The sequence below is a fragment of the Onychomys torridus genome, chromosome 5 (assembly GCF_903995425.1).
Source record: "Onychomys torridus chromosome 5, mOncTor1.1, whole genome shotgun sequence".
Lineage (NCBI taxonomy): Eukaryota > Metazoa > Chordata > Mammalia > Rodentia > Cricetidae > Onychomys > Onychomys torridus.
Genome location: NC_050447.1, coordinates 46,548,950 through 46,564,296, shown reverse-complemented (window position 1 = coordinate 46,564,296; position 15,347 = coordinate 46,548,950). Strand labels below are relative to the sequence as shown.

Below are 15,347 nucleotides of genomic sequence, written 5' to 3'. Positions count from 1 at the left end.
TTGGCCACTTTTCAAGAGTGGCCGGCCAAGATGCCGTTTACAAACTTGCAAACCAGTAGGGAAGTGGCATGGGAGAAGAGTGAGCCACCGCCCTCTGCTACCCCTAGAAGCAGCTGGCAGAGGGGAGACAAGATGAGTGTCTTCTTTCAAGGACACTCCTAAATAGTAACAGTTTGTGATTTCCCCAAATCCACGAGGCTCAGCATGCTGTAACTCACACAGCAACAAAGTCCAAACAGAACTGGAACAATCCTATCTGTGGTCTTCACTAACCTGGATCAGGATGAATGTTTGCATGTCTTACTACTGGAACAACATTCTGTTTCATGACAGGGTACTGCTCGAGACCCTACTGGGATGGTACAATATCCATCTGAGGTACTATATGAACTTTAAAAATTCTGTAATACATCTGGACTGACATTCAGGAGGAAACACTTCTTAAACATCCTTAACCTTTAGTCTAGAGACCAAGAATGAGGGAGGAGTGAAGTCAGGGAAAGAAGAGTATGTAGCCCAGAATAAGAAAGTCCTATTCCACAGAACCCATGTGAAAGGCTGGGAGTGGTGGTTCATATTTATAATCCTGTGCTGGGGAGGTTGAGAGTAATTGATCTCAGGAGCTCCCAGGCAACCAGCTTTTGGAACTGTGACAGGTCCTGCCTTAAGAGGCAAGAAGCAAGTTGGGCAGCATCCTGAGGAAAGATGCCTGAGACTAAACCCTGGCCTCCCAATGTGTGTGCACTCACATGCAAACACTCTCTTCTGCCAACCTCTCCCACCAAGACTCCCCTTTTAGGACTCACATCCTATGACTGTAGGCTGTCCTCCACAAGTGAGAAGTTCTAGAACCTAGCACACATGGAAGCACACATGTCTTAGGTGGCTGGGGAAAAGAGATCACAAACTTCAACAAGTAAAAGGATGCTTGAGGACACTTTGGCTGGCAAGTGTTTGCAATGCCTTCCCTTCTTGCTCTTTAGCCAGCAAAAACTTTCCATAAAAATGAAGGTGAAGGGACAGGCCAAGGGCACTAAGCGGTTATTAGGATGTGTGTGAACTCATTCCATTACAGGATAATAAGATCTTTGGCTTTCTCAGACTGTTTAAAGCCATGCCTAATCTTTCCCAATTTACATCTCTCTGCCTCACTCATTAAGTACCCTGATCCACGTGGCTCTAATGCCTTCCATTAGGAGATACTCCTGTAAATCCGTATGTTCCTGTATTCCTAAGCCCTTGAAGAAAAGTGGAAACAAAAGAGATTTACGACAGTTGCAGGACCGTGTAAATGAAGACACTCAACAGGTTGAAGAGCCAGGCCAGATGGCGGCACTTAGACTCTGATGTTCTTAATTAAGCAATCTGCTCACCGGCATCACCAGCAAGAAGCCTGGCATGACAGGACGGCTGTCCTCATCCCCAGCTACCTAAGACATTTCCATTTCCATTTCCATGCATGCTAGGTTCTAAAAGAATCTTGTGCCTGGAACACAGCCTGCAGTCATTAGGATGTGAGTCCTGAAAGGAAATCTTAGTGATAGGGGGTGGTACCTTGTATGTGGGGGATTCTCTTGCTGGTACCAGCCCAGCATAATTTTTTCTTTGGGGGTTCAGAATCATCACTTCCCAAGGCCAACAAGAACACCAAATCTTGGACCCCATGTCAAGTTCAGTCATGTGACATGCTGCAGAATTGGCCCATGCAGTTGTTCATGAAATGCTTGGGAAAGAAAGGCTTTGGGTGGCTGAGATAGAAGAAGAAACAGAAGAGGTCGCATGGACATCTTGGACATATCTCAGAGTAGAGATTGTAGCAGATACTTTAAAAAATGGAGTTATGGGATGATATCTCGCTTGATAACTGTTTTGTTATATATAATTTTACTATGTTAAAGTTAAAAACTTTCCTTTTTAATTAAATAGAAAAGGGGAAATGCTGTGGAATAATGCTTTTTACACTGGTTTAATAAAACACTGATTGGCCAGTAGCCAGGCAGGAAGTATAGGTGGGATAAGCAGACAAGGAGAATGCTGGGAAGAGGAAGGCTGAGTGAGGAGACACCAGCCTGCCGTCCAGGGAGCAGCATGTAATGGCACACAGGTAAAGCCACAAAACCTGTGGCAACATACAGATTAACAGAAATGGGCTGAGTTTAAGTGTAAGATCTAGTCAGTAGTAAGCCTGAGCTAATGGCCATACAGTTTTCAATTAATATAAGCTGTGTGTTTACACTTGGGTCTGTGCGGCTGCAGACCGGGTGGGACACAGGAAAATGTTCAGCTACAATGATGAGTCATATTGTGATACCATTACACCACCTAAACCCAGGTTTTCCCAAAGCCAACTCAAACCTGGAATTTTTTATTATGGGAGATGGTAACTGTATTGATTAGTTTGAACTGTCAACTTGACATAACCTAGAATCACCTGGAGAAACAGACTTTCTGAGGTATTATCTAGATCAGATTGGCCTGTGGGGGCATGTCTGTGGGGAGCTGTCTTAATTTGTTAATTAATACAGGAAGACCAGACCATTGTGGGTATCACTATTCCCAATGCAAGCGGTCCTGAACAATATGGAAGAGGGAAAATATTAACTGAGAGAAAAGAGAGGTGTATTTATTCTCCCTTTGCTTTTAACTCTAGGTGTATGTGATGTGACTAGCCTCTTGAGTCCCTGGTGTGACTTCCTCCAAAATGATGATCTTGAGATTCAAAGACAAATAAACCCTTTCCTAAACTGCTTTTTGTCAAGGTGTTTGCCACAGCAGCAAAAATGAAACTAAGGCAGAAACTTTACACGTTCTTGATGAACCTGCATGGAGTTGAGGCATAGATTACAACCAACCAGCCCTGAGTAGCATGCCCTTGTTATAGTAATGAGGGGCAGAGATCCAAAGAGCTGACAGGTCTGTGTTTCAACAGTAAGTTGACTGCAGTGGGATTCTTCCATGGGATCTCTCCCCCCCTCTCTCTTATCCCCCCCATCTCCCCAGTTTCTCTTTCCTCTCTCCCCCTTCTCCCTCCTCTTCTCTTCTCTCCTCCCTTTCTCCTCCCTCTTCTCTGGCTCTGTTCTTGCCCTTATTCAACATTGCTCTCTCTCCCAACCAATTCTGTTCTGATATGTCTTGTTTAATCATCCCCATCTTTCAACTTCTGAAATGGCTCCCGGCAACCTGGGCCCCACCACCCTCCTCTTCCATCTGCCTCCTGTTCTGTACTCCCAAACTCCAACCCTACCTAGCTCTCATGCCTGGCCCCTGCTGATAAGCCACCTGAACTGACAATTCAGTCTTAGCAATAGATTTCCAAGTCTTTGGTCAATTATGAGTACATCCACAGGGGTGCAAATGCTGAGTTACATGCTGTTTCCTTGTCTAATAACTGTCCATCATACTTGCCAAAGAGGTTACACCTTTCTCTTCCCACCGACGGCCTAAGGGCTCCATATTCTTATTAACACTCATCATCCCACCATTTTATCTGGAATATAAGGTGGTCGCTTTTAGTTTTGCTGTATACATCCTTGATATCTGATGCCAAAGGTTACTAACCCAGGCCTCTCATCTCCTAACACTGTCCTGTTTTCTTGACCAGGAATAATGGCTGTTATCCATCATAGCAATGACACATGATTTATCTAGGGCACATTGATTTGTTCCCATGAGAGCTTGGAGAGCAATGGTAACTTCATAAAGGTGAACTGAGAGGTCTGTAAAGAGCAAGCAGGATAAACAAGGAAGACCAAGGAGATGGCAGGACTCCAGGGAAGCTACCATTGTTCCAGCACAATTTCTGGAAGCCAGTATTGTAGGGCTTACTATAGATGAGCTGTTATTCAAAGTCCTTCACAAAGATTAACAGTTAATCTTCCCAGCAACCTGTTGTGGTGCCTTCCATTACCATTTTCTTTTCTCAAATGGGAAGCATAGGAAGTGTTTTTTTGTTTTGTTTTGTTTTCTGTTTTCCAATGTCAAATAACTGGCTAACCTTAGATGTTTTTAAAACTTTTATATTACCTTTCTCGCTCCCCCTTCATCTTCCTCCACCTCCCTCTCCCTCCTCCCACCTCTCTCTGGGTTGTGGCAGAAACACATGGGCCATGGTCAGTGTGAGAGGAGATTTGGTGGGGTCTGGTCTCTCTTTCTATCATGTGGGTTCTGGGGATCCAATTCAAGTCTTCAGGTTTGGCAGCAACCATCTTCACTCACTGAACCATCTTGTTGACCCTGACCTTGCATGTGTGAATACATGCAGCCTGCCTCAGGGTGTGTCTATGATTAGAACCTGGGTCTGCTTAACAATCAGAGATTTAAAAAATAAAACAAAATTCACAAAGCTGATGACAAATGTCTTCAGTTCAGTACTTCAGACCACAGTGAGCTGCCAGAGAGGACACACCCAGAGGGCAGTTTGTTGAAAGCCAGCAGTAGGGTACCTCGGCCTGTGTGTTTTATTCTTTCTGCTGCTCAGGAAGCCTAGGCTGAGAGAGCTCCATCTGCCTCATTGTCCCTCAGGTGACAAGACCTCTTCTTCTGTCCATTTGTGTATTTCCTCTTCTTCATAGTAAAACTGAGGAACTGTGTCCACTAGAAAGATCCAGAAGTCTTTCTCCTCATCTCTTCCTTGTGGGTGAATATGAGTTCATTCCTTAGTATACAGTCTTTTAGTTATGATTTCCTATTTATAATGTAGTTGGTAATAATGCATCCATGAGGATCTTGATAAACATTAATTGGCTGATTAGAAGGTCTCTAAAAATACATTTATGGGTGCGGGGTAAAGACAGAAGAAGATGCCATTCTTACAGAGCTGTTTCAACAGGAATATTGTTCAGATGGAGAAGTCCACATGTCCCACCCCAAAATATACTCAATGACATAATGATAGACAGATTTAAGTACCACAGAGTAACTTCCCTTGGCATATTGTGACAGCTTAAAACAGAGACAACACTTGAAACTTTGACCTTCTCAGCTCTACCCACACTGCAGACCAGGTGCCATCAAATACTCTCACTCCTCAGTCAATCTCTCCGTAATTAAGTGTAATTTAGAAATGTAGAGGATGGCCATAAAATGGAAGCCTCAGGAGTTCCCTACAGATTTCTACTTTCCAGAATAAAAGAATACAGTCAGAGAAAAGCCAGCTAGATCTCAGCAAGGATGCATTTCCCACCGGCCAGGTGAGAATGTCCATCATTTGTCACCAGCCCTTTGAAAATTTTACAGCAGGGTCAAAGGGGCCTTTGGCTGGACATTTAGTTCACTGACTATGTGCTCTCCAAGTTAGGACACAAAAAACCTCTCACATCATGTTTTCATTAATTACCTTCATTTTTCAAGTTCCCTATTTGATTTATAGTCAATTAAATACACACTGAAAAGCCATGACTCTCATGTGCATTAAGTACAAATGTAATTAATGCCATACCAATGATTCCTGGATGACCTGGCAGCTGACCAAGGTTAGTGATACAGTGGCATGACCAGGAAGCATCCGGGTCAAGGGTATATATGTGGATAGTTGGAAGCTAGGAACAGAGGGATCGTAGGAAACATGTCCTGGCATCAATCCAAAAACCAAGAAAAAGGGTCATTTTTTCTATATTATAGAGGAAGACTGAATTTAGCTCTGAGTGTTAAAAAATTGCTGTGGAGGCTTTCCTTTGCCTAAGTTGATGAAAACAACAAGAAAATTAAATGACAAAATTCCTTAATGTTTCACCATCAACATCAACCAAAACAATGGAACTCCAGACATAGGAGGCTGAAAACCAGTGCCTTGGGGTCTTGAGTTCAAATCTTTTTTTTTTTTTTCTTTTTTCCTAAGACAGGGTTTCTCTATGTAGCCCTGGTTGTCCTGAAACTTGCTCTGTAGACCAGGCTGGCCACGAACTCGCAGAGATCCACCTGTCTCTGCCTCCCAGGTGCTGGGATTAAAGTCATGTGCCACCATCACCTGGCTTTGAGTTCAAATCTTGACTCTTGCAACCATAAGAGATATCAGCTTGAGTAAACTGCTTCACTTAACTTAATCTTAGGTATTCTCTCATGTGGAAAAAGGTCACACAAGAATGTCTTTCCTCTAAAGGCTGTTGCTAGATTCCAAGGAACTCTTGATAGCTGGGAACTACACTCAAGGTCAGATCTCAAGACTATAAACAGTACACAGATCAGCATGGCCGGTATCCTATGTCTCCATGTCTGTCTCTAATTTATGCAACCTGTCACATTTTAAGAAATGGTCCATCTTCCCTCCATGCCTCATTCTGCATGGCTGTCAGGAATTGACCTGAGGAAGACAGATGGCTAAATGGAAAGCACTTTCTGCTAAGAACAACAGGTTTATGCCCTTGCTTTCATTCTCAAGTGGACCAAATCTTCTCAAGGGTCTCTAGTTTCCCCTGAGAAAGTTGCTATGTCTGTGGTCTATTTCATCAGGAGTTTTATTTTATTTTAATGGAATAATACCATCTTGTTAGTATCTGTATAGTGAAGGCTCCCAGCTTCCCTTGCAGCTATGTTGGCTATATGACCAAGTCTGCTGATGGATCAGAGTACGGTGTCCCACATCACTTTCAATCTGAGATAGTTAAAAATCTTGGGTATCATACTTTCCTACACTCTTTGTTGACCTCCAGTCTGTCTGTCATACTGGAAGAAGAATCAGATTAATAGTACGACTATACTTCACTGTTGTAATCACTCTGTGCAGCTCTATGTTTGGTTTGTGTGTATACATATTAGGAAGCATAAGTAGTAGAGGATGAAAATATGAGGAAGAACACAGTCCTGGTAATGTCTGGGTGACCAATAGGATGTCCATTCTGGACAGTGGATGCTGAACATACCTACCAGCAGAGGCTGGGGTAATCACAAACATGGTGTCCGCTAGGGAACTCAATGACCACAGATCCCTATGGTGTCAGGAAGGTGAGTTTGAGCTGTTGTGAATGAAGCAGGATGTTGCACTTGGTAATTTGGTGTTTCCCATCCTGGTTAGGTACCTAGGTGTCCACCCCAGTGTGCTGCCCTCTAACTGTATTTCCCCCTTTCCTTGTACTTCTCATGGACACTGGAAATAATTCCCCTTCCCAGTTCGCCTTTTAAGACTTAGATGAAACCAAAAAAGTTTTGGCCAAGTTACAATGAACGGGGAGCTTTGCATTGTACTCAGAAAGATCCAGTAAAAGAATACCTCTGGGTACATTAGAAGAGAGAGTGGGATGCCATGTTTTGATCCCAGCAGCTTGTTGAAAAATGGCCCTTTAAAGAAGAAAGCAAGTCTAGTTAGCAGTGAGGGGAGTAGAATAAAGAGTTATTTGGATGTGAAGGAAATAAAAGGCTTTAGAACAACTGAAGGGAAGATGTACTGGAGTGAACAGTGAATAAAATATTAGGGAAATAAAAGGAGTGAGGTGACCATTAGTAACGGTTAAGGCAGGAAAAAGGCAAGTCACCAGGAAGCAAGGAAAAAGATGAAAAAGGATAAAAGGAAATAGTACTGTCAGAACAAAGGAAGCAGGAATCCTGGAACAGAATAAACACCCCCCAGAACCCCAGAAAGCAGAGCATGGAATTGGTTGAATTCAAACCCGGATATGAACAGAGGTACTCTATCTATCAGGTAAAGGGCCAACACTTCAGGTAACTTTGTAAAACATTACAGTGTGCAGTCGATTAATTGATTATGCTATAACTCTGCCTTTGTAACATAAAAATTCACAAGGACTTGCAACCAAACTTCTTTAATTTTTAAAACATTTGTGTGTGTGTGTGTGTGTGTGTGTGTGTGTGTGTGTGTGTGTGTGTGCCTGTGTGCACATGGCATGGCACATGTGTGGAAGTCAGAGGACAACTTAAAGGAATCAGCTTTCTCCTTCCACTGCATGGATCTTGGGCACTGATCCCAGGTCCTCAGGCTTGGCAGCAGGTGTCTTTACCTACTCAGTAATCATGCTGGCCTGTAACCAAATTTCTTAAATATTACAAAGGAAGAAAGCATACAAAGTGCATACATCATGAACAGGCCCAGGATCATGTCACTCACCTACTTCTTCTTAACCTCTAGCACCCAGACAACATCAGTTTTTATTTCTACATTACTGAAATATTGCAAATCATTCCATTTATCTATAATATGTAAATTCAAATAGCCAAGCCTTTTTTTTTTTTTTTTTTTTTACTTTCTGGCTGGCTCTGTTTGAGTTTTTTCCATTTATCATACAGGTGTTAGTTCATGTCAACACACAAACCTCTCAAAGTTGGTTTTTTTACACTTTCTCCAAGACAAAAGGGTTTGTGCTGAATCTTTTAAGATGCATAGAAGGATTGTTGGAGAGATGGTTCAGGGGGTTAAGAGCACATCGTGCTCCTCCAGAGGACCTGAGTTTGGTTCCAAGCACCCATGTCAGGTGGCTCATAAGTGCTTCTCCCTCTGGAGTGGTTCTCAAACTATGAGTCATTACCTCTTTAGGGGTTTGAACAATCTTTTCATAGGGGTCACCTAAGACCATAAGAAAAAACAGATATTTATATTACAGTTCGTAACAGCAGCAAAATTACAGTCATGAAGTAGCAATAAAAATAATTTTATGGTTGGTGGTCTCTACAACATGAGAGACTGTATTAAAGGGCTGCAGTGTTAGGAAGGTTGAGAAACACTGCTCCAGAGAATCTGATACTCTTCTCTGGCCTCAGCAGGCACCTGCAGTCTGGTGGACATAGCTCCACATGGGCACACACACATAATTGATTAAAAATAAATCTTTAAAATTGCACAGAGCCGGGCGGTGGTGGCACACAACTTTAATCCCAGCACTCAGGAGGCAGAGCCAGGTGGATCTCTGTGAGTTTGAGGCCAGCCTGGGCTACAGAGTGAGATCCAGGAAAGGCGCAAAGCTACACAGAGAAACCCTGTCTTGAAAAACAAAAACAAAAATTAAAAAATTAAAAATTTAAAAAATTTTAAAAATAAGATTGCACACAAAAAAACCCTGATGAGTAAGAAGAGAGAGAGCTGGGGTGGGAGTGGCTAAAAAAAAGTACTGCAAGTGTCCACTTTATACTAAAGGCTTTGACTTTCTCATTATGAGTGGAATAGATTGGGCATTTCTCCTCTTGAAGACTCCGGTTGTTGGAAACAATTTTCAATAGGCATTCTTCAGTCTCCACAAACTTTCCTCCCCAGCTAGACACAGTTAACCTCATCCACAGACTCTACTCAGAATGAACTCCATTCCTCGTCACCTTGAGAGGTACCTACAAGCACCTAGCTGGCACCGCTCTTTGTATTCTGTCTTAGTAACAGATGTGGACAAGCAATTTCACTAGAGGGGCTAATCAAAGTTTGCTGGCCCAACATCTCTCACATGAACACAACATTTTAAAACTCTGATTGATTCCCATATGCTGTGGATATTGCTCTGTACAAATAAAATGCTGTTTGGCCAGTGGCTAGGCAGGAAGTATAGGTGGGACAAAAGAGAAGAGGATTCTGGGAAGTAGAAGGCTGGAGGGAGACACCACCAGCCGCCTCCATGAGAAGCAACATGTAAAGACACTGGTAAGCCACAAGCCATGTGGCAAAGTATAGACTAACAGAAATGGGTTAATTTAAGATAGAAGGAGTTGATAACAAGAAGCCTGCCACAGCCATACAGTTTGTAAACAATGTAAGTTTCTGTGTGCTTTCTTGGTTGGGTCTGAGCAACTGTGGGACTGGCAGGTAAGAGAGATTTGTCCTGACTGGGCCAGGCAGGAAAACTCTAACTACACCCATATCACTGCATTTCCCTGAGTGTGTTGTCATAGATAATAAGCCTACTCTCATTTACCATTTAGGAGTTTACACAGGAGCAATGGCCATAACCAAGTTAATTACTTAGGGGATTAAGACCACACACACAGACACAGACACACACACACACACACACACACACACACACACACACCCCTCTGATATTAGAATGTACAGTATGGTACAGTTTAAATTAAAAAGTCCCCTAAACTATGATTGTTCCTAGCTCCTTAGTGGTGAATTGGAAGCTGTTTGATGTTGTGAAGACTATAGAAGCAATCACATTTAGGGGCCTGCTTTGCATACCAGCTCAATTAATTTCCATACTGAGCGTGGCTTTGCATTTTCCCATTTGTTAACAGTGATATCATTTGGGATGATCACTTGGAACAAACAAACAAACAGAAAAAAAAAAAAAAAAGGAAAGCCAGAGACAGAGATGGGCAGATGGGCAGACAGATACAGAAATGAGGGAAGTGAGAATGTTTGTCATCAAGCAAGTTCTACTTGAAATATATTGATTCATATCAATGCAGAGATCATGGGGCAAATGAGTGTTCCTGATGGCCTGACCCTGGAGTCACACTCGGAAATACCATTACTAGTAAGTTGCATCTTGGGATTCACTTCTTGTGTAGGTCTTGTACCTTGTCACTAGACTCTAATTGTTCAGATGGATTCATTGGTGTCATTGTGCCAGGGTGTTCCCAGCTTTAGAGACCCTGGTGTTCAATATCCCAACATCATGGCTATGTTCCTTTAAACCCTTATAACAGGTGCCAGACTCCTAGAATAATCTGATAAGTCAAGCTATTTGATGTGCACATATCATTCATGTCCCACAGAAATGGAGCTAGCACAAAAGGCTACCCTGAGTCCATAAGAGCAAACACATATGCAATCACCCTCTTTACAGGTGCCTTTGAGCATCTAACCAAATTAGGTCACTGCTTGCATGTCTATGACCCTCAAATATCAAAGAATGGGGGGGTCTGGAGAGATGGTTCAGCAGTAAAGAGCACCTACCTCTCTTGCAGAGGACCAGAGTTCAGTCCCCAGCATCCACATAGGGTGGCTCACAACCATATGTGACTCCATTCCAGGAGATCCAATGCCTTCTTCTGGCCTTTTTAGTAAACTGCACTCATGTGTACACACATACACAAATACAGCCACATGATTAAAAATAAAATAAATCTTTAAAAATGTTCAAAGAGTCTTGGCCCTGGAGGAGATGGGAATGGAGGGAAGGGGCTGGGGGGAGGGTGGGGGCCGGGGTGGGAGTGGGGAGGACAGGGGAACCCATGGCTGATGTGTAAAATTAAAACACAAATATAATAAATAAAAGAGAAAAAATTGTTCAAAGAACGGTGCTCAAAGGTCTATAATTAATTGGCTAGCTCTACCATCAATTTCAAACTCTGTTGTGTAAAAACTGCACTCACTAGGCATTGTCTCCAGACTTTTGTTCTCTTAAAGGTAAAGTGAGATAATATTGGTGTTAAATACAGTGCGGGATTGTAACCAGATCGGAGAGATGCACATTTTCAGAAAATCAATTGGAATTTGGGGAATTTGACTTTAATCCACAGAAGCAGCCAAAAAGATTTGAATCTTTTTCAAGATCATCTTATCAGCTTTGAGAACAAAAGTTTTTGATTCCTATGTCTACAAATTCCCAGCTGCCAATATCCTGCCCTCGACATTATTTTGATCTAACGCCACACGTGAGAAAAGCCAGGTAGAGCAGCAATCTATAAGAAGGCAATGATTTTACTCTTGGGTCTGCCCTGTGAAAATAGAATTCATTCTCTCCACACAGCACAGCGTTACCGTGGAGGCTGGCAGTCCCCCTTTCTGGATGTGGGGCAGGTGGGCTCATTGAAGACAAAAGACTGAGGAGAGATACATGTCCTGTATTAATCCTCAAGCTGGAAAGTCTGTCATTTGAAACCATCCACCCAGGACCAAGCAGTGACATAAGAAATGTGACCAGAAAACATGAAGAAATCCCACATCCTGAGATATGTTCAAACAGCTGGGAAGTCCACATGAGTGGCCCCCAGCATCTTGGAATGGCTTACAGTTTAGAATAGGCTGGTCCTCGATGAATTCAGCAGGCTGCTGGATGTGTATCACCTTCTGCTGGAATCCAGGAGTGCAGCGCAAATTGTCTGCAGCTGCTACAAGGAACACCTGAGGAAAGGAAACAATCGGTATTTCAGCAGCAGCTAGCATGTTTGCCCTGCTAACTTTTTCCCCTCCTTTTAACGAAATCTACAACTTTTAGAAATGAGCTGAGGTTTCAGTTTCATTTCCCCAAGCGAAGAGGGAAGTTGATGCACCTCTCAGGGCTGCCAACAGCTCATTTTTGGCAATGAGAGTTTTTTGGAGGATGCAAAACTAGGAACAGGTGCTGCAACTTCCATTAAGCTGAAGTTAAAGAAATAATGTTGTAAGAGTTTTACACCTGCTGAAAATCGCACTATGGTCGCCATGTGTGAAATTTCATTACAAAAACTGTCATTTTCTGGTGACGCCTAAGTTAAAAACCAACTTCATGTTCATACATGCAAAGGAACAATGTCATCTCCAAAAAGGAGGAAAAAGAAAACAGAACTTTCCCTCTGGAGTTACTTCTAGAAGTACTACAAGGTCTGTTGGACCTTCACTCTGGTCTACCACAGTGGCAATGAGCCACAGGTGGCCACCGCACACCAGAAGTGTAGCTAACCCCAAACTGAGGCATTGTTGGGTATAAATTGTCAACTGGACACAAACCAGAGTCACATTGGTAGGAGTGGCACCACCCATAGTGGGCTGCGAGACACTGTCTTGATTGATGATGGATGGGGGAGGGTCCAGCCCACCGTGGGTGGTATCACCCTTAGACAGGTGAGCCTGACTCAGCAAGCTTGAGGAGCAAGCCAGTAAGTACTGTTCATTCCCCCATCGCTTCTTCCCTGCTTCTGCTTGACTTCTTGCCTTGGCTCTCTCAATGATGGACCATGACCCAGATATGTAAGACAGATAAACCCTTTCCTCCCCAACTCGTTTCTATCAAGCCACAGATAGAATCTAAACCATCATAAAAATAATTTTATAGTAATTGTGCATTGAAATGATAACGTTTTATATATGGTGCAAAAGGAAAATGGCTGTTACAATTAATTTCACCGGTTTCTTTTCACTTTTGCAAATTTGGCTTCCTGAAAATATAAAATGTGCAATTCCAAGGTCTCACTTTTGTCCTAGGGATGTCTTCTCATCTGTCATTCAAAACAAACAAAAATAAAATCTGGGCTATACAGTTGTAAAGCACTTTCCTCCAAGCAGGGCATGACCATTGCTGTTTTGAAAACAAAACAGCTAAAATGATTACCCCTAAGAGATACTTAGAAGATTGGACCCACCAGCATGTGTGGGTGGGTAGCAGGCAGAACTGCATGGTCATAAAGTGACACACTAGGAGGCTCGCAAGGTACATGACGTCTCTCACCCAAGAGGATATGTAAGTGTTAATCATTGCTAAGAAGGATGAGGACCAGGCCGGGTGGTGGTGGTGCACACCTTTAATCCCAGCACTCAGGAGGCAGAGCCAGGCGGATCTCTGTGAGTTTGAGACCAGCCTAGTCTACAGAGTGAGATCCAGGACAGGCACCAAAGCTATACAGAGGAAACCCTGTCTCAAAAAACCAAAAAAAAAAAAAAAAAGGATGAGGATCTTCTTGGGTGCCACATGCTCCTCTAAGTAGCCCTAATTATTCTCACTGGCTCATCAAGCCAGACTTTGGTGGAATCTGTGAGTGATCCATGTGGGGTTAATAGACAATTATTCATAACTCCCCAGAAGTCACTTACATGCTTTGGGATATGAAAGTATATGATGCCCTCTGGGGCAAAGTCTAACTTAGATAAAAACAGACTTAAGATCTATAAGCAGAGACTACCATCTCCAGGGAGAGAGGCCTGCCTTGGGGCTCACCTGTATACACCCAGTATCTACATCACATACTCACACAGGCCTGCTTCTGAGGGTTCAAAAGCAAAGCCAAGATGTTTGAGCCCTTATCACACAGCAAATCCTGAGTTAAGCTCACTCTGAACATAATCTGGGATAGTCTCCCTGGCAGCCTCATGCTGCACAGACACATATACTTTGTAAAAGATCTGAACTTCTAGGAAACAAAGTAACTATGCCCAAGATCTACACATAGATGGGTGGAGTCACAATCTGAATCCAAGTTTAAATGTCCTCTGACCTATCTCCTAGAAAGAGCCTTTTTCATTTCCGACCCTCAGACCTTCTCTCTAGGCTACAGACTATATAAACCTCTTTGGAGGTCGCATATCAGATATCCTGCATATCAGATATTTCCATGATGATTCATAGCAGCAACAAAACTACAGTTATGAAGTAGCAACCAAAATAATTTTATGGTTGGGAGGGGGGTCACCACAACATGAGGACTGTATTAAAGGGTCTCAGCCAGCATCAGGAAGGTTGAGAACCACTGCTATAGAGATTGCTTGGTTTTAATGTTCTAGGCTAGCTCTCCAAAAAGTATAAAAGGCTTCTCTAATCTGAGCTGAAATTACCATCACTGAATCCTTAGACATGTAATATCCCCCGGGCAGCCTTCCAGCAATGATGGAGGAGGGGATTTAGTTCACACAACCCAGCCCTCTGTCCTTCAAGACTGCTGGGAGGTGTATGATTGGCCTGCGGGTTTCCACCTGGAATCACACTCCAGTTGTACACTACGGTGGATGTCTGGCTTGATAATTCAGGTTTCACTAGCCACCTTCTGTCCTTGGCTGATTTCCCCACCCCTATTCACCTTCATCTGAATCCAGCCCTCCAAAGATTTGCACTCAAAACTTTGACTCAGCACTTGGCTCTTAAAGAAACTGAACTCTGAAACCAGATGTTGTATTCTTAACCAGGGCACATCAGCAGTGTAGAAAGCACATTTTCTTCTCCGCCAGCAAACTCCAAACAATATACAAAAGGTTGGCCGCTGAGGAGCGGGGGCCCTACTCTGAATGCCAGCCTTCTGGGAAGCACTGAACCCCAAGGAATAGGAGCAGGAATCAATCTCAGGAGGTTGATGGTGTGGCCAGGCTGAGCCACTTCAGAGGAGCTGAGGGTGGAGAAGTCAGCACCCTGTCTGACATCATCTTTCTCAAATCAGAGTAGGAGGGAGGACACCATAACTCAGTGTCTGTGCAGGTCTGCCTGTAAGTGTCCCTGTGTCCAGAGACTAGGCTCTAGTTTGAAGCCTTCTCAAGCCATCATAAAGCTGACATCCTGAGTGGCACATTTGCAGAATGCAGATTTGGAGCTCAGAATAATTTGCCGGCATTGTTGCAAGCAGAAAATCTATAACCCGCTAATGCTAATTCAGTTAAACAGAAATGGGCAAAGGTCACACCTTGTGCCTGCGATTATACGTTAACCTCCTAATTGGCTAATTCTGCCCTCAAATCCCAGACCAGTCAACCAGTCACCCCAGACATATTGAGAAAAGCACAATTTCCC

General features: G+C 43.2%; 1 protein-coding gene across 1 annotated transcript in view; it reads right to left on the bottom strand.

The window, feature by feature from the left end:
• Positions 1 to 15,347, bottom strand: part of Cdh13 (cadherin 13) — a 954,417-nt gene that overhangs the window by 736,019 nt on the left and 203,051 nt on the right. Inside the window, exon 2 of the mRNA XM_036188640.1 lies at positions 11,890 to 12,001. Coding sequence (XP_036044533.1) covers positions 11,890 to 12,001 — 112 coding nt within the window. The remainder of the gene's footprint in view (positions 1 to 11,889; positions 12,002 to 15,347) is intronic.